Here is a 24,085-nt window from a genome sequence, read left to right on the forward strand (position 1 = left end):
AAAAAAGCATGCATATTAATTTTGCCACTAATGAAACCGAAACTGAAAGGGATGCTAATAATGATAATTATATTTTTGTTCATACCCTGGTTAGACTTTCGTGATGGTCATACCTTTTAAACGACTTGCCCTTGCACACCTACGAGAAACAAGCATTGAGACTTGGTTTACAGCTACAAGGAAACGCAAAGAAAAGTAAATACTACAGTAACTGGAGTTTTCGCCGTTACTCTTATGTTAATGTAACGGATCAGAGCCAGAGCCGCAGGTCACAGCTCAGTCCTCGGCAAATAAAAGAGGAAAGCATCTCAACCTGTTGCTTTTGAGGAAAGCTGTTTGTCGGTTTTGCAGCCACTCAGAGCGACAATACCAGGAAACATGAGGCGGCAGCTGCTGTTGTGAGGAGGGCTGGCCTCACGGTAATGACTGGAGTCAGGTAACCGCCGGACAGACCGACTCTGGTCCTCCTCACACACGCATACACTCCAAAAAAGCGGGTTTGGAAGAGCAGGAGAGCGCCGAAAGGCAGGACTCTTTCACTTTTTCAAGCGCTTTCTGTTTGACGAGGACTTTATTTTCTTTCAAAGTAAAAAGTTTCACACATTTGACGACGCGTCGTCCAGCCTCCATGTGACGACTGTCACATTTTGGGGCCAGCTCCGCGCTGAAGCTACTCAGGTGTACAGTTACACTACCCGGGGAGTTTGTGTCGCATTTTTTGTAACTCTTCTTGCTCTCTTCATAAAATTGATTGAGCCGGAAGAAGGGTCACTTTTTTTTCTCCCCGCATTTTTTTTTAACTTTTCTATTTTGTGTAATTCAGCTTTCCCACCGTGTTGGACTTATAATATCATCAAGCGGGCAAGCCTGAGCTGGTGAGTAACAGCGTAATGTTTTCATTTTCCCCGTGAATATTCTTTGCATGATTTGCAACAAGTATTTGGTGTACGTGGTCGGTTGACACCTTTTGAGTTTGAGCCAAGAGGTGGAAGTGAGCCCAGCCACAGTGTTGGGACAGCCCATGCTGCTGTTGACTTGTCTGACCTCTGTTAAGCATTCTACATTAATGAGTTACATTTTGATTAAAGCCATTAAGAAATAATTTTAAAAGGGTCGCATATGTTATTTTTTTCGGACCCTCTTTAGTTTCTTTAATCCTGATCAAAAACATTAATACAACTCACAGAGAAAATTTTGGTCCTGCATATTAGGACTTTATCATTTAACCCCCCACCAAAAAAACCCCAACTTTTCACAGTTAAGTATCAGACTATTTGCGTCTCTGTTCTCCAATATCTTTCTATCAGTTTTGAGAGATAGGGTAATTACGCCCATGAGGCACAAGTCTGCAGTTCATTTAGAGTAGCTTCAAGAAATGTGGTTTGAGATAGAGGCTCCATCTTTTTGCATGTTTGTAGTTATTGTTGCAGCTGCATGTCACCAGCGGTGCTCGCAGACACCCCGCACACGGATACACAGCAGGCAGATTTTAAGGTGTGCATATCAGACCAACCACACATTTGTTTTTCTCGCTCTCATGACTCACTAACTTACAGCGGAACACATTGCTGTTTCATCATTTTCGCCAACAGCCATGCAGGATCTGTGTTCTGAGTTTCGCTTTTAAACAACCAGTATTTAACTTGCAGCCTATCAAACAAAGGCTGCTTAGCATGCAGCTGAGTATACTGATTTACAAGCCGAGCGCCCAGCAGGAGCTCCAGACATGGCTCGTCTTCTGTCAGGTTGAAGGACTGAGGGCCTTGAGGCCATTTGGAGAAAGAAGGAGACTGAAATGTCAACCAAGAGCAAGTTGTGCTGCATTCAGCTGCTGTCACATTTTCATCTGTTTGATTCCAACTTGTGTTTTTCTGCTCTTGCACAGTGACAGTTTTATTTTTATCTTAAATAACCATTAAACTCGCTAATATCTTCTGTGAGAAGCCAGACAGCACATCTGTCTAAGATAGCCTTCGAATGTTCCACATTATGTGGACACAAATGAAACATGCATGAAGGGTATTTTTTAATTTCATACTTTTAATGGTGTGGATGTCTTTGTTGCATTTTGGCTGTCACAGCAGTCTCTCTTGCTTTGTGTCATAGTAATAAAGCCAACTCCTGTGTAGCAAAAAGTGACGGCCTGTTTGTTGTTGTTCAGCTGAAAAGTTTTATCTTTGATGCACAAACAATATACCATAGCAGCCAGATCCGCATGCACGTCGCTTGCAGAGCATTTAGATTTTATATGAATCTGCAGAAATCTACACAAATGTGCAAAAAGGAAGAGAGAGCGGGCTGTTAAAGGCAGATAAAAGGACAGGAGAGACTGTGTGGTCGTCAGCACCACCAATCAGCAAGAGTTTTATCTTTTCAAATCCTGTTGAAAAGAGCATTGGAGAGTTAGACTCTGACAAGGCAGAGGGAGATTAAAAAACAGAAAGATAAAGGGGAGGAGACAAAAGTGTAGCTGGGAGTGATGAAACCCACCACTTCTTTGCTTGGCAAACTGGGTGATGGATGAATTTCCAGCAGGAGGGAAATTCCTCACTGTCAAATCGCCTCAAGCATTTCTCCGTGAAAGTCTGTCCATCCCTGGTTTAAGTGAGATTGGATTTACACATTTCTTTGCCCCTCACTGAAGCATTGACACCAGTAACCAACTCCTCCATGATTTTTAGCACATTGTCAAATTTTAGCTGAGCTTTTTACACAAGTGCAACTTTTTCCATTAAAAGTATGTTCTGTGGAGCTTTGCCTGATTAATGATTCCCTCTGCTCACTGTGTGGTACTGCTTGGGCGTACTACCTCACACACACTCTGTGCCTCATGCTTCTATCTCAGTGTGCAAAATGCACATCTTGCTTCAGGTTATTTTTTTGGCTAAACAGAGAATTAGACTCAGATTGCAGAGCATGGGCAGAGCTGGTTCCTGTGCAAACAACAGATTACTATGATAATGGTCACATGTAAAGCTTTTTTTTAGTCTTTCCTATTGCGAGAGAAAGGTCTCAGCATTCTAGTATTATTTGGTTTAGGTTTCATTTGCCAGTATTTAAATTTTAGCAACTGGAATTCGAATTTTAGGCAAAGCTGTTGTGTCCCACTATGACTTTATGACTCATACTGCAGTTCCTCCACCAATTAGGTATTGCATCAAAGACATCATACATGGATAGATTCTTACTTAGTTCCTAATATGGGCCAAGCTTTAAAACAGAACTTAAAAGCGTCCCTGGTTAGAGCCTTCCAGCTTTTTGCACTGCTATGTTTTTAAAACTTGACATGCCCTGTTTGTAACACAGGCTTTCTTGTTAGAAATCTTTTTGCCCAAGCCAGCATAACCTTCAAGATATAACCTAGTTTAACTTTTCCGATTTTAGTAGTGAAGATATTGATTTGTGTAAAAGGATGGATTCTCCCTTTAAGAAGAGTTCATCCTAGAATATTGTTTCCTAGTTTGCTTACATGACCTTGGAGGATGTTTCAGCGATATGTCACCATGTCACTTCGAAGATGCCTCACATGGCAACCATTCCCTAATACTGAGCTATCAACAGTGGTATAAGATTCATCTTTTTGTCAGGTCTCTTTAGCTTGTCTTGTTTAGGCACAGACGACTGTTTTTCTCTTCAAATCAACGCCTGTGTGTGGTATTCCTTTCTTTTGCAATAATAATGACTTAAAGCCTCAGAAAATCCTCGCTGACAGTACGAACAGGGAGGGGGTGGATGGAAAAACATTTACTATCTTCAGTTTACTGGGTAAAGAGTAAAGATCCCTTCTTTTGTCTGCACAAGAAAAGTATTAATCAAGCGGTCAAGGATTAGGGAGTTAAGTAATGTGTTATGGCAGCGAAGGAGTCTGAGGAGATAACAAGAAATATCAGAGCTGCCTGAAAGCTGTCTGAATACTTTAGCTTCTTAGCTTGCCAGCATTTAAAACATCCCTCTAATGCATTTCTTTTTAAATTGTGGTGTAAGATTGCAGTCTTCATTAAGATGTCACCTGTGCCTTTGTGGCTTTTATCATATATTAAACGTTGGAGGAAAGTCAACTTGTAAAATTCAAATTTATACATAGAAAAGGAATGTTAATGAACCGCCACAGGATAATCTGGCCTTTCTGATGGACATACAATGGTAATTAACAGCAAATTAAGCTGCTGCTTGTGCAAAACTGTTGATCATTTAAGTACATTTTCAAGCAAAAATCCAAAAATTTTATCTGAATCAGTGTCTCAGTTGTGATTTTTCTTTGTGTTACTCTTTATATGATAATAAATTAACAACACAAGCGCTCCATGACAAACCTTGTGCTTTTAGAAATGTGGGAGGGTGATACGAACCAAACAACTGATCAATAATGGAGAACAATGAGAGTAACTGCTAGCTGCAGCTCTGTTCCAGAAACTAGAATGATTTGGTGTTTCTATCTGCAAATGAAACAAAGATGATAACATAAGTAATACAACCACAAGACATCAGAAAAAAAAAAAAAAAAAAAGCCCACAGTTGTGGTTACTAGGTTACAAAGTCAGGTTGGCCATCAAGCAATGCACAGATGTAACAAAAGAATCCCACTAATGCACACTGTACGCAACAATTACTCTGAACAATGTGGTAATCTTTATCTGAAGTATTGGATGTTTAAAACACTGGAATAGCATGGTTGCAAAACAGGAACTGGATATGTTTTAGATTATGTGCACTAAAGTGGTTTAACAAAACAGCCCAATTAAAAAAAACAAAACTGAAAGGACTGTGTCCACATTTTTGGTGAGTCTGTGTCTTTGTGGTGGGAGAAGCTGAAGTCTTCTCACATTTTTGTGATTCCAGAAATCAGTCTAATGTTAGGCATCCTTCCATAGCTGCAGCCAATGTGTGATGCTCTTGTCTAGTCAATTATATGGTAAACCACATCTTCTCACTGGCACTTCACAACTAATTTTGGAAGAACCTCACCTGTAGCTGAACTGCACAAACTGCCAGTGACAGATCTACATCCCACACTGAAAATATAACTGATGTACCAAGCATAGTTTGTCTGTAGGGGCTTGGTGGCTGTGGTTTAGTCCTGGCAGAAATGCTTATTGCAATCACAGCATAAACACGGTATTTTCATCATCAGAGGGGGTTGACATGTGTTGTTTTCTTTTGCTGCCTAGAGGTATGTGTCCTTGTCCGCTATTCAGTAAAATACAATTAGTACAACTACTGCTAGGTCAAGAAAGGTCCTATGCTCTTACGTCTGCCCCTCCCAGTAAAGAAAGGTCCAGAACACATGATGATGTCTGTACCTGGAAACCCATCCATATTACTTGTTCCCTTATTATTGAAGTTTATTTTGTATAATTGTTTGCAGTCACGAGTTTTTATACCAATTAATGTTCAACATGTTGTTTTGAAGTTGCATTTAAACCCCTTTTCCGTGTCTAATGGCAACCATGAGAGATTGTGAGCTGTAACCTTTCTGGATATTTGAAGAAACGTGTGTATCATACCTGCTCTGAAAGGTTTTGTTCTTACTGGACTCTTCACTCTTACTGGATTTCTGTCAATAAGTCTAACTAGACACAGAGCTTGTGATGGAGTTGCAGGTGTTACGTGCCAGACTTTAATGGCCAACTCCAAAGTTTGGCTCTGTAGATAAAGAGAGTTATTACCTTCATACATTGACTAATAGCCTGTTTAGTGTGGTAAAGTGTTATTGAGTCAGCTGCTATTGAAACCCTTGCCAAGCCTATACTTCTGCTACAAAAGACTTTTCAAGCATATATGGTTGGAAATAATATTCATTTACACCATTTTAATAGATTTCAGTACTGCAAAGAACCAAACATTCTTGTACAGAATAAGGTGGTGTAGTTAAGTTTTGGCCGTACGTAAAACATTTTCCAACCAGGTAGGCTCAGTCCACAAACTGACAAGCTAAGGGACCAAAATCATTTCACAACTTGCTGCCACTAAATTAACAAACAACGGGGATACAATGAGTCAGTGATGGAAAACTATTTATTCGTTGACCTCCTCTCCCCTCCAAAAGTATGCAGTTTGCAGCCAGTCACAGAGGCGTCCTTCCTAATCAGTTGATTATGTCTGTTTGTGTCAGCAGGTCTGATTCTGCATCCCCAGCAGATCACAGCAAAGTATACTGCACTCACTAATGGACTTTTGGAAGAAATCTCCAACATTTTGCTGCTTGTATTAAAGGATCTGAATTTCCTTAAGAAACAGAGCCTGCTCATCTCGTTCTTGTATGCAGCCTTAACTTGTATACAGCACTGGTCTTCCAGCCCGTTGTTGATGTGGACGCCCAGGTACTTGTACTCTTCCACCATATCAACATCCTGCGCCAGGATAGACATGGGTTGTGTAGCTGTCCTCTTCCTTCTGAGGTCATCTCTCTGGTCTTATTCACATTCATAAGCAGATTATTTCTCCCAGACCACTCCACAAAACCACCCACTAGTGTTGTATACTTCTTCTCATGCCCATAACTAATGCATCCAACCACTGCAGACACCTTAAAGGACAGTCTGTGAAAATATTGTCGGGCATAAACCGGTCCGTGGCGCAAAAAAGGTTGGGGACCGCTGGTTTAAGTGACAGATTTCCCTAACTGTCTATGACTATGTTTAAAAAATATTTAAAAATGTTAGACTCTTTGGTAGGGTAAACCAGGTTTGTCAAACATAATGCCCCAGGGCTAGAATCGGCCCGGCAAGGACACTTTGAAAAATGTGAAGCTTAAATTGTAGACTTTTTCATTTTTCCCCACCATCTACTATAGAAATTTAACTATAGTACATGTTTTGTTTTCTACAACGGGCCCCCATTTAACAAAACAGAAAAAGAAGGGATTTTTCTTCTGTGAAATAACAAAAACTAGCTATGTTACCAGAACTTCACCTGTAATTTTATGCATTTGTTTGTTACAATTTAAGCACAAATGACGGATGTCTTTCATTCACTGCCATGACACAGCATTTTAATGTGTAGTTAAACATCTTTACAAGTTTGACTCATCTGGCCGTCCTTAGATCAAAGTAAGCTGTATGTGGCCCTCTGTGTAAAACGAGTTTGACATCCGGGGATAAACTATACCATAATAACTAAATCAGCCTAGCTAAGTCTGGCACTGATAATGCCCAAATGAAATGCAGCAAAATCATGTCACATTTCTAACATTGTGTTTACACAATGGTAAGCTGAGAGTGTTGACAGCTATGGATTGAAGGATCAGTGTATTGTCTTTAACGTATTTAATGATTGGTTGAAATTGTGTTTGCTTGTCCACAATGATTACAAGGAAGGAGGGAAGTTAAACATTAAGTTGCCTGACTAGACATTTGCAAGGTGACTGGATATCCTCCAGAACAAATTTAAACAAACACCACTTTGAAACTCCAAGGTCATTTTGTTACCTTAGTGAACTGTATCCTTAGGTTATTTCAAAACTTGAAATTTAAAGATCTTTTAAGAGTTCTTTTCACTGTATCTACAGATTGCTTTTCTAATGATGTGTTGTCCCGTTGTTGTTTTAAAAACGATTTAGGCTGCAGTACTATATGTGAGAATATGTCTGTAGTCATGACTGAGCTATGGGGCCCTGTGGCAAACAGGCCTACAGGCTTTTGACTCGGTGACAATAGCGAAAATGAACCGAGACTGGATTACAACAGTCCTGCATTCCTCTCCAAACCTGCCTGACACACACACATACACGCACTAATCCGGCACACAAGCAGACAGATCACAGAAGCAAGCCAATACATGTCTAACACACTCTTGCCTAAAGTGCAAAGAGAGTACTTAGGACAAGAATTGTGTGGGAATAGAAAGTCTGAAAATACTTGAGTAGAACATCCTAAAATAACACAATCATAAGTCTTAGTAACCAAAAAGAGGTCAAATCATTGATAACGATCATTAGATGTGTTTCACTGTACTCGCTCAGTTCTACTCCCAGACTTTTCTGTGCTGACTTGAAAATAAATGAAGTCCTGGCCCAGTCTGCATCATCAGTACGCTAGCCAAGAAATACATTTTAAAATTGATTAGTATTTAATTCAGAATTTGTTCGCAGCCTTTGTTTATTAGATTCTGCTGCATGAATGCCACCTGTCACGACCTGCTTTCAGTTAACACAGTCGACAGTTTCCTAATGCACAGAGTGGTGAATGATTAAACCACAAAGCAGCACAAACAGATAACCTGAAGGCAGCAATATAAATGAACATCCTCACTGCCTGCGTGCAGAGGAGGCAGAGCCACTTTGGGCTGGGGAGAAAAGAGTCTTCTCCTTCATTTTGATGACATTTTGCCAGTGCACAAGGCTTCTAAAGTGCTCTTTGAAAAGAACAAGCCCAGTCTGTCCAAGCCTAGTTGAAGGCTCCTTTTCACATCAGCTCCTAAATGAAGTCTAAACAAAACAAGAGTAATTGTATTTTCAAACCCAATATGGTTTTATCAGGTTCTAATGAATGAATAGTCAAAAGTACCCAGTATGTTTTCCAAACTAAATTTATGCTTAGTGAACAGTTTCGGTATATAAGCTTGTGTCAAGTTTAAAACTCAGTTTTAGTCCAATATTTTTTATGGAATAGAGCGTTTATAAGAGGATATCATCAAAGGTTATTTCAGGATATTCAGTAATTTACTTACAATGTGAATGTCACTTTTGTATTTCTAGGAAAAATGACTATTTTACAGTTTTAACTGTTAGTGCACTATTGCAGGTGAAATTACTATCGCATTCCTAGTTTTGTTCTAGCTTTGTTGTGAATGTGTCTGCACAGAATGAAGACAGGGGCGTTATAAAGAGTCTTGGTGTGAACTTAATGTGTGCGGGTAGACTGTTAAAAGTGGTGTTACTGCCTCAAGTGTCTTGTCAGGACTTGTCAGAACAGGTGTCTGAAACTCTGATCCCCCTCTTAACTTCACTTCCTCTAATTCTTGTTCTCCCGCTTGTTTTAACCTCTCTACTTCCTTTTATGTCTCCGTCTCATCTGTCTTTTATGCTTTCTTTAATCTCCCCTTACTTTTTTCATTTCTGAAGCTCGCCCTGCTCCTCCAAGTTAGGAGGTTTTAGTCATTTTAAAATTACAGATTCATTTCAAGTTTACACTTCTAGAGCTATTATGTAAACAGTATACGTCTTGCAATGACACTGGCACCATGTACCAAAGTGAAATATATACTGTAAAAGGTTATAATGACTGTAATGACATCGAGTTACCCTCTCTCGCTTTCCTGTGAAGCCTCATCTAACATATAATCTTCACTCATCTGAGTGTAACACCACCCACTCGGTGCATTCCACCTCAGGGTTAAAAACCAGTGGTTTCCTACTTATCGGGAAAACTAATACGTACCTTGACTACCTGTGCACAGTGTTTTGTAGCTGCAGATAGAGGGAATTTGTGCATACCAAAACACTGAAAGCACAGTGATTACGCATCTTACAGTTTAAGGGTGACACTTTATAACTGTCATGCAGGGTCATGACTTAGTCTACATGCAAACAAAAAGCTGGGTGGTAACCCAGCTATTAGCCAGTGCTTTCATGATGGTCATTTTGCAAACATCTTCCTTGTCAATTCGATGGGTTTCACCTAGGCCAGGGAAACACGGCTGAAACCTTTAGTGATATTAATAGGGATATTTTATTAGACCCACATGCTGAACAGTGTGTTGCATTCCTTTGCAGTTTCTGCTGGCCCTGCAGTGGGACAGTGGCTATAGTGTTTGGAAGTGCGTGGGCTTAATTGCAAGCTGTCCACAGCTAAGAAGATGTGGATAAAGGCACACCTTGGGTGGTTTTAGATGGCCACTCATCATGCTCTCATAGCTGTGTTTTTCAAAGCAGTGACTAAGTTGCACTGTCATCGACTGCAGTAAACCAAACAAAACTAGCTGTAAAACTAAAAGTTTAACTACTGGTTTTGTTTTAATTGAAGCTTGAGGCTGGGATTAGGCTCACTTGTGGATGCACACAAACAGCTACAGGCACCACGGATGAGCAGTTACTGTTGTTCACTTTTTCAAGTCCCTGAAGAGTACATCTCGAGTACTGGAGTACAAATTTGAGGGCGCTGATCCTCTGATGACAAAATTCGCATCACTCAAACTGAATCAAGCCTTTATTTATTCATTGAGATGAAAACTCTTAACACATTTTCTGTCATTTGCACAAAAATGTCACAAATAGTAGCAAAAAATGTATATTAAAAATAATTTGTTCAATGTTCAAAAGGTCAATTTAACATTTTGTGCTTCGTTTTAGGTTCAATTCGATTTTCATTTATACAGTCACAGTTCTCAAAAGTTAATGGTTTTCAGTGGTGGCTTAAGGGAAGTGTTCAGTGCATCATGGATGATAAATGAAATGCAATTATTTTATCTTTTTAATAGCCCAATCGCAAAGTCGTTACATTGTATAATGTTAACTTTCCTTAGAGACGTCCAACCCAACATACCATAATTTAAGGCGTGAAGAGATTCACTGACTTTACAGACCAAATAAAAAATACTGAAATTTTACCTTAATCTAGTCCAAATTTAAATATAATCTTTGTGAACATTATGAAATCTTCAGTACAAAATAATAATCCCCTGTTAGCTCTTAATTACATTAAGACTGCCTGAGCTGACTTCACACAAACCTTCAGATCACAGAGGTGTTTCCGCACACTGACACTTCTAAAACTGAGCCATTCTATAAAGTGCGTACAGTTAGACTCTTACAGCAATCTGACTTCTTCACATTTGGATAAAACAGATAATCCTGCATGTTAATCATGCTCAGTAAGCCACGATGACTCATCCAAGCTGCGTCGCGCATTATTCTTCAGCTTCATCATACATATGTATGTTCTGGATGACCGTGTTAATCTCTGCAGCCCCTCTGCTGATTTGATGAGTGGATGACAAGGTCTTAACAAAGGCCTCGCCATGCTGTCGCTTTTGATCAGTCGCTCAGCCTAATGGCTGTGGAACTGATATTTCTCACCCCAAATCCATCTAGACTTAATATTTTAAATGTGTGTGGCAGATGGTGAGTTTGACATAGCCAGTGATCAGAAGCTTGCCCGTCTTGAGAACCACTCGGAGGGCAGCATCGAGCAGTAGGTAGCCATATACGGTATTTAGTATTCTTTCAGCCATCTGTGTTTGCCTGAAGACATAATGGCTGCACAAACTGTAGTTTAACAGCACAGAATATGTCAGTAGGCACAGCAAGGCAGACTTGGTAGATCATTTTGTCAGATACAGGATAACACTATTCAGTCAAGCTGCAGTATTGACTAAAATTGTTCCCAATAAGTATTTCCTGTACCTTTCTGAGCTATTTGTGACACAAAAGAAACTAAACCTTCCATAAAGAAAGAGCCCCCTATCATTCGCTTTGCTTCATTTCTGTACATGGATCCATGTAGCACTGACATTCCAGGTCTAATAGGTTACAGTGTGTAACTTTTTCTCCCTGCTTCAAACCAAGTGAACCAAACTCCAGTTGGGAAAGAGAATCACAACCGGAGTTCATGAATCAGCCGAGGATTATGAATATGATTCACTTTCTGCCCACCTAATCTGCCCAGGAACAGGTTACGTTCAAGATAAGAGACCAGCACATATGAAAATCACTTCCAATTGACCAGTTACCTCTTTGAAAATTGCATCATCATTCATTCCTTCTCAGAATATCCTGCAGCCCTGCGTAAGAGATAGTGAGGTGTATAGATTTCAGAGACTGCTTAAAATCTTTGTCTTTCCTGGCGAGCATCATGAGGAATATAGATTCCAGCAGAGTCAGCCCTTTTTTCATGCAATCTATAAATTTCTTTTTAACCACTGACTGCAAGTATTTTTAAACCCTTGCTGTTGTTCTTTTTCTCACAGATGTGACTTATCTGTTTCCATCGTTTCATGTCCAACTCTTTGTAGTTGTTGACCTTTTGTATAAGCGTAGGTTTTCTTGCTGGTTGTTTATTTGTTCTTTACTTGCTTTCAGACAGTTTAATATTACGATCTGAACACTGAACACTTTTCCTAAAACACACGCATTCACACAGTGCTGCTAGGGCTGGAACAACGCTGCTGTTTTTAGCATGTAACGTATTTAACCTTGTCATAGTTCATATATATAGTTTGCTCTTTGTAAAATGTGTCTGCTCTGCTGCTAGTAGATCTTTCCTGACTTGTGACTGGTCATAAGTTCATAAGCTGACAACATCACCCATTTAATTTGAATGTGGTCGTAGCTATATTGACAAATCTTTGGTAGATTCAAATATTTTATAAGCAGCTTTGTATTTGCCCTTACTGCAGAAATTAGGTTTAGTGGAGCAAGATCGCAAAAACATATCTTTGAACTTGCTTTGAGGTACAACCCCGGATGGAGTTCTGTGGGTGTGTGCTATGTTGGAGCAGGATACTGCGGGCAGAACGAAGACCAGCCCACTACCTGCTCAACAGAGACTCTATTGTGTGTGTGTGTGTGTGTCTGTGCGCACACATGCACTTGTGAGTGTATTACCTGACAGGATCCTATTGATCCCGCTGAATCTTTTTCACTGCTGTAAAACTTAAGAGACCAAATGAGAGCAAAGAGATTTGCTCCTTGGAGGTGCTTTTGTTCCATCACTGTCTCCTCTCTCAACACTGTTTAGTCAGATTGTCAGTGCATTAAACTCACTTTAGTCTTAGCCACTGGAACATGTCTTTTGATATCCTCCTGCAGTGAGTCCTTTGATGCTTTCAAGCAAATGCGTTCCCTTGTGATGACTTGTGCAAGCTTACTGTTCGCATCTGCAAAGGTAACCCTCTGATAAATCTGAGATTCGTAGGTGGATGATTTTCTCTGCGCTTTTATATTCACAAATTGTTTTATCCTCTTTGTTACGTAGATGCTAGGTTGTAGTTGGAGTTATGAAGTGGATAAATGACTTGGAGTGGCTCTGTGATGTCTGCTGTTGATTCTGATAATCCTCAACATGCTCCGGTGTCTACTACACTGTTAGCTCTGTGATTTAGAATGCACACACAAATTGCACATTAAACTTTTTTTTTTTGTGATTTGTGCGCAGACACACACACACGCGCGCGTGTGCACACACACACACAGAGCAGTGGAATGTGGTGTTTTCATTTCCCTGGCCTGGACTGTCAATCAGAGGATGTTGGCCGTGTGCTTTTGAGACAGAACGATCCAAGCTACACAAATTCCACTCATACCACCCACTCATGTACAGCACACACACACACACACACATAACCCACATAAACACACCTTCCCACTGCGTGTCAGATTTATTTCCATCTAGATATGCAGGATGTCCATCTCCAATAAGTAATTTCTGCTGCTGGGTCTGCAAAGCAACCAAAAGTCAATAGCTGATGAAAAAGCACTTTACTACAGTTTGCTCTGTCCATCCCTCAAGCTAAAGAATAATTGCTTCTTTGACTGACTCGTCTCCAAATGAAGTTCAGTCTGCTAATTTGTTTTACAGTAAGTTTGCAGGCTCTTTAAATCTGCCTCTTCCTGAGCAAGAGCCGGTGACGAAAGCAGAGGATGCATCGGTTCAGAGATCAGGGTCGGTGAGATTGCACGCTCTCCTGCCGAAGGATGATGTTTTCGCTCTTCCTGTTCCCAAGCACTTTGGTGGAAGGATATTTTGAACTTGCGGTGGCCTTGAAATACTTTGTCTGTCTCTCTTTGTTTCACAGATTAGAAAATGTGAAACTTTCCAGATTGAACTTTTAGTCCCAGTGTGTTTTTGAACCTTTTTTTTTTTGCTCCTGTCATCTTTGACTATTCCTTTCTGCAGTTTAAATGCTACAGTTGAAGACTCTATTCCCCAAGGCTGAAAAGAACTACAGCAATACTGAACAGAAACACAAATAGGACATTTAGAAGCAATATTGTAAATGAGCCTCAAGCTGATGCAATAAACTTTATACTTGATTTCAGCGTATGAGGTTTGCTTTTATGAAAGAAAAAAAGCTAACACTGTTAGTACTTAGGTAAGCTTATAGTAATTGAGGACACACGATACCGCACACTTATCTGCTCCCCACTCCTCTCAGTCGGCACCTTCTTTTATATTATTTTTATTTTTTTGATCTCCCATCTCCATCCCCACATCTCTTCAAAGCCCCTTTCACATAGTCATACATTGCCATTATGCATTTTTATGTGATTATTGTTGCCTTTAAGCCTGTAACAGAGCCAGTCACAGAGCTGAATCAACATCTGTGTGAAACAGGGAGCCAGCATAGCAGGACGCCATCCTGCACACCTACACTGCTGTGTTAGTCGTCAACCCTCTTTGTTTGCTTCGGGTTGAACCAGGAAAAGCAGTTTAATGAGGGGGTATTCTTAGCGTCATTATAGGATGAACTGTGAAAGGAGCTTTAAAAAAAATGGAGCAGAAACTTGCGGTGCTGGCCACCCTGCTTCTCTGTATTTCTGTCAGCAGCATGATTTCATCCTCACCCACAATCAAAATGTAAATGGGCAGCCTCGCCTCTGTCAGTGCGCCCCAGGGTGGCTGTGGCTACAATGTAGCTTGCCATCACCAGTGTGTGAATGTGTGTGTGAATGGGTGGATGACTGGATATGTAAAGCGCTTTGGGGTCCTTAGGGACTAGTAAAAGCGCTATATAAATACAGGCCATTTACCATTTCAGTGACTCCCTCTCCTCACCGTCCTCCCCTATAATCTCAGTTTTTGACTAAATTGATGCAATTTCCCCAAAATATATTTAGGGTGTTATAGTGCTCCTGTTTAAGCCAGTTGTTCATCACAGGAGCTTTGTCAGTCATTTATCCCAATGTAGCAATGTCTGGACTCAAAGTGCACCATGTCACAATCTTGCTAGTCTCATACCAAAAGTTCAGTTTCCATGCTTCACTGCAGTTGCTGCTCTCATGTTTGAGTCATTTATTATTTTTAAAAAAGGTTCTGAGCTCAGAAACATCCTTTAGATTTCTATGACACCCATGTAGCAAGCTTATAGACATTGCATCTTTCCTACCACTATAGGTTGTATTCCACCTAATAGAGACCAACATGAGGCATTGATGCATGTGATGACTGCCTATCAGGTAACACTGACTGTGCTGATTGCATCCCACGCAGACTCTTTAGAGACTTTCTTTTTAAAGTGGTTTTTGTGGTATTTTCTCAGACTTTTCTTTACATTCGCCCTGTGATTTAGCTGAACATCAAAGTTTGTAGGGAAGTTGTTCTGGTCTTTTGATTAAGTGCCTTGCCTTTTAGAAATAACACTACCCAACTTTCCCATTTTTCAGTCTCATATGCAGTCAATTGTGCACTCCCCGTCGGTGTGGATCAGAGAACAGCACAAACTGCGAGCTGTAATTCTATAATACTTGTAGTTTGCATTGCAGACACCCTACTGTTCCTCCATCTGTTCCCACAGAGCTAATGTCACTACACAAGCACTTGGTATACAGACTTCATGACTCCCCACTAGGCAAATATACATTTTTACATACACATGCATGCACGGCAAATATGCACCACATTCTTTTGCAACGGGGCAGGAGGAATGTTTGTAAAGAAACCCTGCTGGGGTAATGCTGAATGACGGTGACGCAACTCGACTTCCTCAGCCTTCCAATGAACACATCAATTAGCAGTTCATTGAAGTGTCCAAGAAGGGCCAACAGGCTGATGCAAGTCAGCGTGAATCGGTCAACTGGCGCTAAGCAAATGTATGGTTGCATCCCTTGAAGCTGCCATTTATTTCTGATAGTGGATAGTTGACCCTTACATTTCTCAAGAGAGATCTTTTCTATACCAGCCATTTTTATATGTCACAGAGGGGAAAGCACTACGACATCTAGAACTTTGAAAAACAAAGTTATTGATGGCTGAATTCTGCTCTTCAACCTGTCCTTGTATTGTTTATGTTGGCCCACATTCACACTGCTTTGGTTCACTGGCAAAATGGTTATTGTTAACGATATCTCAGCATTGCTAGACACACACAGACTACTGTGTGTGAGTGTGTGTGTGTGTCTGTGTGTGTGGTAGAGGGTCATACCACTGAGAGCAGATAGCTTCAATTGGCAAGCTTTGTGTTCGACGCAAATTACAGCATTCAAAACCAAATCTGGTTTAATGGAACTGATCTAAGCTGGCATGTAGCAGGTGTTACAGGTGAAGCATTATCTGTAATTAAATGCTGTAGTGGCAAAACTATGATTATGACCACATGACTTAATTATGCCTCTCAGCCTGCTTGGAAAAACCTTTGGTGTCCTCCTGGAAGAGATGGCAAGGGAGGAGGAAGTCAGGTTGTTTCTGCTTAGACTGCTGTCCCCACAAATCAGATTTTTGTTTTTGTTTTACCATTTCTATCTATTCTAATATGACCTACACATCTTCCCATCATGCACATCGTGCTGTTTTTTATCCTTTTAAAATATGCTTGTAGCGCATTTGCTTTAAGGTTCTACAGTTAGACAGTGTCAGTGGATTTGATTTGGAGCTGTATTAACAAAATTGACTTAGCTTGACTGATTGGTTTTGAAATCCTCCTCACCAGAGGGCATGGAAATCAGTTCTCCAGATGTTGGATGTTTTTCTTTGCGCCACTTCCAGGCTTTTAAAATTCCAGATTACAAATTTATTCTTTGGTTTAGCTGCAAACCCACTGACCTGAGTTTGATGACAATCAGGATCTGTTCTTCTAAATCCTTTGTTTTCTCTCTGGCTCTTTGTGTTACAGGTCAGTCACATTGACAATAAGTCGCAGTGACAATAAGAAATCACAATCCCTAAGCAGTTGCTACATTTGCACATGTCACCTCCGTCCCCTTACATCTTTTCCGTTTCTGTAGCTTCAGCCAGCTTGACTTTCCTAGTCTCTTAACTTTTTGACTTTGTCAGCCTTCCCTTCTCTACCCTCTTGTATCATGTCTAATTATCGAAGTCTGTGTGTCTACGGGGAGCTCCTCAATACCTCCTCATCAAAGCTCTTGTTTGTGTTTGCTTGTTTATCTCTGGCTGCTATTCTAGGCGCTCTCCTGGAGCCCTGATGAGACACAAGCCGCCGCTCCCCACGGAGGGTTATACTGTAAGCTGTCACTGCACCTTCAGTCATTCAAAACCCTGGCACAATAAGATTTTGTCTCTTTCTACCTCTTTTGCTCTTTTGCTCTTGAAGGCTGCATTCTATGTTGTCTCTGTATATATAGCATATGTATATACTTTCCCATGTCTTTCTGCTGATGCTTTTACTTTGTGCACATTTTAGAGAACGGCAGAATAATGAGAGCCATGCTGGAGGTTGTGTCCTCATCAAAATTTTTCTCTTTCCTCCTTTTTTCCATCTTTCTCTGTTTCCCCTCTCCATACAAAGTGCATGCACATTTTCATATATTTTATTTGAGTCCCGCTCCCGCTCCCCCTCCACCACCACTACCTTCCCCACTCCTGGAGGGTGCCAAAAGGAATCCTTCAGGTGTTGGTAAGAGAAAGTTTCTTGCTATGATAAGCCCTGAAAGATCTACCATATTTTAGGAGCAACATAAGCTAAAGTGCTAGGTTGCCTTCTGGGAAGAAAGAAAAGAGACCTGATTTGCAATGTGCGTGTATCAGGATGGGGAGGGCATTTTGGGGAAAAACAAGCAATGTGTCCAAGAGTTGATGTGTCAAGGCTTATTCTGGCAGCTTCTTTAATTTTATTGAATTTGATGTGCCAGGATAAAGTTTTATTTTAGTCTCAAATCTGGCATCATCTCTGAAATGTAACCTTCCTGTTGGTGTGCTTATTGCCATCTTTATGAGGTTTTACAGGTTATGCATCTGGAAAGTGTTTTGCGAGTGCATGTTGTGCATTGGTAAGCACATATTTTGCGCTTCAAAGTGCTGTGATGGCGATTAGCAGCAGTAGTTGTGACAGCGTGGCATTTGGTATAGAAACGGCTCCCTGCATTAGTCAGATCTGTCCCAGTGTGACATCTCAGTTACCCTGGTGGCTAAATGTTTACTGGTGTAGGACAGCACTCCTAGCATACCACACAGGATTGACGGTGACAAGCAAAATGTTGCTGTCATTTTGTGGGGTAAAAACCCCCAAAAACTTCAATTTCCAATAACTGTTTTAATTATGTTTCCTATATTTTTATGGAACCTAGTCAGTGCTGAATTACATGCGGGTCAGAAATACGTGTTGTTTTTCTCCTAGGAAGTTAACTTTATTTTTAAATTTTATTTTAAGAGTTTCACTCTGTGGAGAGCAAAATATGGAGAGTTATGGCTTGTGATGGCAGGAAGTCGGTAATGACTGAGTTGCCGTGAGCTGGTTGCTATGTGTGGCTCTGCTCCTAGTTTGGGGTAACTCAAATATTATCCCACAGAGTGTCAGCTGCAAGGGAAAACAAATATTGTCTGTGCTTATCTTCTTGCAGATGCCTGAGGCTGCGTCATGACAAAAACAAAAAGCTTAATGGGGGTACTGGAAAGACATTTTGGGCGGATGATCGTGAGTCATATTGGGTCCGATAATGAGGATACATAGTAATGCTAGTCCAGCTGCATACTTCACAAATAGCAAAGGCTAAATTCCTGCCTTTGACTTTTGATACCGCTCATTAGCTGCCGCTGTCCTCTGATGTAGAGACTCAACTGCACTCCGAGAGTTGGGGACCAATGCAGAAATGTTGTTTGATTCTCATCTTTATACACTCTTCAAACCAGTGTTTCTCAACTGGGGGTACTAGAACCCCTAGTGTTAGTCTAAATAGAGCTGAGGGTTCTTATGATTTTTATGTTAATTTAAAACCTATCAGTTATGCATGTTTTTTAAACAAAACTGTTGTAAGTTGATATAAAAATGTTTGACAAGCCACATTTTTATGTTCAGTATTTCTGTTTCCGATGCACTTTGTAACTGTCATTAGCCAGTTTCTAAACCAGACAGAGGAAGAAAAACAATGCTACAACACAGCAAAAATAAAGTCATGAAAATACTGTTTATCACTAACTTAGTGATGGATTTAAACAGCTAATGAGTAGTATTTTAAGTCTTTTTTTATGTTCAATGACACATATTATGCAGATGTCTTCTTTTTTTTTACTAGAAAATGCTTTGAGCTGCTCGGGCTTACTTCCCTTAGAGAAGACAATTCAAAGGAGGAACATTATTGAGAAAAGTTTGAAAAAAGTTTATGAAATACTGCTTCAGGCAAGAGACATTTTTTGCAAGAACACAAAAACCTCGTCAAAAACTGCATAACATGGACATCTCAACAAAAGGAAACGCATAATAGGAATCCAGAGCATTCATCCAAAATAAGTGCTGAAGCTCATTCTCTCAATTCAGTGAATATGGTACATTTTGAGCATAAATGCATCCAGCTGACTCGCCTCATATTTGTTTAACCTCTGATCTTTAACCTTTGCTCCTATCCCGTCTTGTTTTTGTCCCAGGTGCCGAGATGGATGAGGCTGAGAAATACAAACAGCGCATTGAGGCCATCGCTGTGAGTCCACACACACACACACACACACACACACACACACACATATATATTTGTCTGCATACACGGAAAAAAAGAGGGTGAAGAGACCGTGCTCTTAGAGCTGTCCTTAACTCTTAAATATTTTAATGAGTGTGCTGCGTGCTGAGCCAGTCTGTCCCCGGTCCCACGAAAACAACACCAGTTTGCCAGGCAACAGCTGCTTTGAGCGTTATGTAAAATAGAGTACACCTAATGTTCACAGTGACAGTGTCCTATGACATGATGGGTGGTTAGATATGTGTCCTCATTTCACTTCTCCTCTCCATTAACTTCTTCTTCATGGCTGCTTCTCACCTTTCTTTATTTCTGATGTGTTATTTACTCTTCCAAATCATCTTCCTGCTGCCTCTCTTCATTTCTACTAAACTCTCTAAGTATGTCCATATTTATTCTCTTTCCTTGCCATATTTCGCATTCCTCCACTTCTTTTTTGTAGGAGAAGCGTCGGTTGCAGGAAGAGCAGGACAGATCCAGAAGAGAGAAGGAGGATGAGAAGCTCAGACTACGGCAGTTCAAGGTCTGACACACACGTATTCAGGATGAGCTAACCTGTCTCATTCATTTACACACTTACTCACACAGAGAGACACAGCCTTAATTTCACTCAGCTAAAATCCTCCGTAGGCTCATTCCAGCTCATTCCAGCTTGTTAACAAGCAGATTGCCTCCAAATTTATTTCCTTTTCACATTCAGTATCTCACACATAGACACACGGATGAGCTGTAAGTACAGACTTGCACATTTCCTCGCCCTGTCACTCTCTCACAAGGTTAGCGGCAAGCCTTCCTTTGTTGAAATCAGTTTTTATGTGTGTGTTTACACACTCACATAGTTACAGAGCTGCTCTATTGTTTTCACATCATTTCCACACTGGTGTTCCAACTTCCTACTCCACTGTGTTATGCTGCCCTGGGGCACATTCCTCAAATTTTGTGAAATTTGTGCAGAAAGTGTTTGTGTGCATGCAGGTATGCATGTGTGTGCCAGTATAAATCCTGTAGCAGAATATTGTGTGTGCCTGTGAATTTGTGCAGAGTGCTCCAAATGTGCGTTTTTGAGATCAAAAGTCTATGTGCAAGAGGCTTCAGCGATTAATCTTACATGATTGTATTGCCGTCTCGCAGGAGTTATTATCGTTACAGCTTTTAGCACATTCATTAGCTTTGACATTGACTCTAACCTCTGGTTAGATGCAAGGATTTGATAAGTGGGAGTAGCAGCTTATATGCAGTTCCTGACCTGCAGAGAAGTTTAGAGGGGCCTGCCTAGCTAGCCAAAGGCACAGGGAGGGGAACAGAGCTAGGCTTGTCCTGCACAGCAGGAGAAAACACAGAGATGGTATTGTGACGTTTACTTTTGAGTAGGAAACTACTGGCCAACGGTGGCCAGATTATGAACACATGGGCCAATAATCTGGAACAGAGCGGTTTCTGAGAAGATTGCAGACATCGCCTCGTATTACAGAGTGAGCGATATCACTTTTACAAGATTTATATCACATTGAGGACTGTGATAGAGCTCACCCGGTGTCAGCTGGAATTGATTTGACCAGACATTTTAATAGAGAGACATGACACTCAATAGAAATCTATGCCTTCTATATGCCATGCTTTATTTCGAGGTAAGGTTTGAGCAGTTTTTATCAGATATGTGCTTTTAAATTAAGGTTATTTGATGTAATGCTTCGATTAACTGCACAAGCAGGTGCCTAGAGACATGTTAAGCAGAGATTCACAAGTTGCAATTTTCTTGGCCAACTGGGATTTCCTTTAAAATATGGTAATATTGACTTTTGCCAATTTCAGAATATACAGTACATGTCAACAAAATCTGTCTATTATCATAACATTATCAAATGTTAGTTTTTGTAGTAAAACAAGATTAAATTTTAAATGTCCCCAAACTGCATTAAATATATTAGCGCAAGTGTTAATGAAATATTACTGCACTGTTTTCCTGTTTTATTATACTGCCACCTGCAGTTAGTTCAGAGGCCTTGAGTTTCAGTTAAACGTCTGTTGCTGGTAGCAACCACTACTAGCAATATGCTAACTCGGTTCCATAACCTAACAGCACAGTAAGAGTAACCTAACAGTAAGCTAGCTTAACTCTATTGCTTTCACTACGTTCCAGATATAACTTATCTAACCTTGCTGAACCACTATCTGTAGGTATTTCATTTTCTGAAGCTGTTTTATTAATATTCTTGTAGTCTATTAATTTCTACTAGCCCAGGTTAGCCTCGTGCTAAATAGGCTAGTAGCGGTGTGCTAACTGTCATTTGTTAAACTTTCTGACTGTGCTGTTAAACTTATATGTGGACTGCTGTAGTATAATATAATCACATTAGTAAGAATATTTTTATTTAATATTTCATATCTATATGTATACAAAACATAATAAATCAGAATAATAAAAAAATAAAAGACAGAAGATAAATATAAATTCATACAGCTCTGTTCCCCTGTGCTAACAAGTAGCAAAAAAAAAGTCTCTTGGTTTCTGGCCAATCCACCAAATGAAATACTCAACAAATGCAAAAATAAAATATCACAGAGCTTTTCAAACCTGTCAATAATTTGACTGTTTGGATACCATGTTTTCTTTAAAAATCATGCTAAATCCAGTAGTACAATATTAGAAAGCTTTTCAACTTCACTGATTCAAACATATGTCCCAAGTCACATTTATTTGTTTTCATCATTTTATTACCATACCTTCGAAGTAAAAGTTGTGAAGCATCTAAAAGATCTTCCTACAGAGTTATTAGTTGTGCGCACACCTCTTGTGTCAGGTCTTGTGTTGGTATCTTAAGGTGGCAGAAGAGTTGAAATTATATACAGTGTGTTGATTGTGTGCCTAGACAATAGACGGTCTGTTTTTTTTTAAAGGATGTAGTCACCATGATTTCAGCTGCTGGTTTGTCCTGTTACGAAACCTGACCACTTTATTGTGGGATTTTGAAATTAGACACGATGGATACGAAGCTGCATGTTTACTGGCTAACCACTTGTGAGTGACATATTGTTAACTAATCAGCAGTACCCTTTATAATCCTCCTGTCTGAGTCTTAAAATTACTATAATTTATAAAATGAATAATGTTCCATTTAATGTGACCTGTAACAGTGTTTGAGTCCAGTAAAGTCATCAGGAAAGTGTTTACTGAGGTCAAAGACCGAGGGGGCAGAGGACTGTTTTCCCATAAACCTCTATGCAACGATAAGTCTTGGAGCCACGTCCCTCTTTTATTATGTCTGTGGTGTAGACTGTGTTTCATGGATGGTTTGGCAAAGTGAATATCATTAGACACACAATGATAATGCTGGGAGTCTTAAAATACAGGAGAAAACATGAAAAAACTGAATGTTGGCAGGCCTCCAGTGCTGCTAATAAGCTAGTTTATCTATTGATTTGCAGTGCTGCTTAAACATATGACTGAAAATGATCTGAGATATAATCAGGATATATATAAAATATTTGCAGTCTATTTCTCCATATTATTACCCTCTAAACCCATCAGTAATATAATTACATTAATGAACTACAATACTAATGAAAGTTGGTTCACTGTTTTTCCCCCTTCATCTCCTTCACCCCTTCTTTGTTCCTGTAGAGGAAGTCGCTGAGAGAGCAGTGGTTAATGGAAGGAGCTCCCTTATCCCCAACCTCTCTGGACGCTGAGAGCCTTCACTCACCTCCATCGAGTGCCCAGGCCCAGCATATGGAAGAGCACATTGAAAAGTATATCCACAGTTTGTGGGATTTTGTGTGTGTGCATCTGTGTGTTAGTGCTAGAAGACAAGGAAGACATTTTGTGTTTGTCTGAGACAGTTAGCAAAGCAGAGAATGAGAGAAGTGTCACAATTCAGTTGTTTTTGCATAGTTGAAACTTCATGTATATTGCAGAATACCCTCTTCTGTTTCAGTCTTCTAATAGTTTTCTTCTCTTTTTTTGCTTTTGTTGTACATAATGTATTCTTTGGCAAAACTGAATTTTAATCCTGCCAGTACTGAACTCACGCAGAGAAGGAGCCACACACGAAGAGATTTTTCTGAACTGTAGTGCACAAAGTTGTCAAAGCTCTGAAAATTACAAAGATCCCACTCTAATTATTCCAAAGGTCCACAGCTTTGTATCACTTTCCTATAAGTTTTCCAGCACATGTTGTACATGGCCTTTGAGGAAATGTAAACTAAAATTTTGGGGGAAAGTGCTTGTAGTAGTGATGCCTACTATTATTCAGTTAGGGTAATGTAATATTTACCCAAGTTCTTTTAGACCTTACCCAGTATGACGATGTTGTTATCATAGGTTTGATTGTGTTTGTTCTTTCTTTGTACGTTTGTGTCCATCTCAGGTCGCAGTCAGAGAATAAGCAGTTGGCAGACGAGCAAGAAAAGCTGGAGCAAAGGACAGAGGATGGTGAAACGGTGCGGTAGTTGTGTGCTCACACACACTCACACTCACCCACTCACCCAGTCACTATGTGGACACAAAAGGGGTTGGTATATGTGTTGAAC

General features: G+C 40.1%; 1 protein-coding gene across 6 annotated transcripts in view; it reads left to right on the forward strand.

Annotated features, from left to right (window-relative positions):
• Nucleotides 1-261: 261 nt before the first annotated feature.
• Nucleotides 262-24,085, forward strand: part of palm3 (paralemmin 3) — a 28,764-nt gene continuing 4,940 nt past the window's right edge. For 3 of the 6 annotated variants that reach the window (XM_085354933.1, XM_085354934.1, XM_085354935.1), the window contains exons 1-5: nucleotides 17,249-17,505; nucleotides 19,470-19,522; nucleotides 19,998-20,078; nucleotides 23,178-23,305; nucleotides 23,923-23,995. In XM_085354933.1, the coding sequence (XP_085211059.1) occupies nucleotides 17,307-17,505; nucleotides 19,470-19,522; nucleotides 19,998-20,078; nucleotides 23,178-23,305; nucleotides 23,923-23,995 (534 nt within the window). In that variant the 5' untranslated portion in view covers nucleotides 17,249-17,306. Of the gene's footprint in view, nucleotides 876-17,054; nucleotides 17,113-17,248; nucleotides 17,506-19,469; nucleotides 19,523-19,997; nucleotides 20,079-23,177; nucleotides 23,306-23,922; nucleotides 23,996-24,085 lie in introns of those variants that run through there. The other 3 variants (XM_085354937.1, XM_085354938.1, XM_085354936.1) reach the window with 3 other exon arrangements.

This window comes from Diplotaxodon limnothrissa, linkage group LG6 (genome assembly GCF_057381915.1).
Source record: "Diplotaxodon limnothrissa isolate DT_005_m linkage group LG6, D_limnothrissa_male_GT1.1, whole genome shotgun sequence".
Lineage (NCBI taxonomy): Eukaryota > Metazoa > Chordata > Actinopteri > Cichliformes > Cichlidae > Diplotaxodon > Diplotaxodon limnothrissa.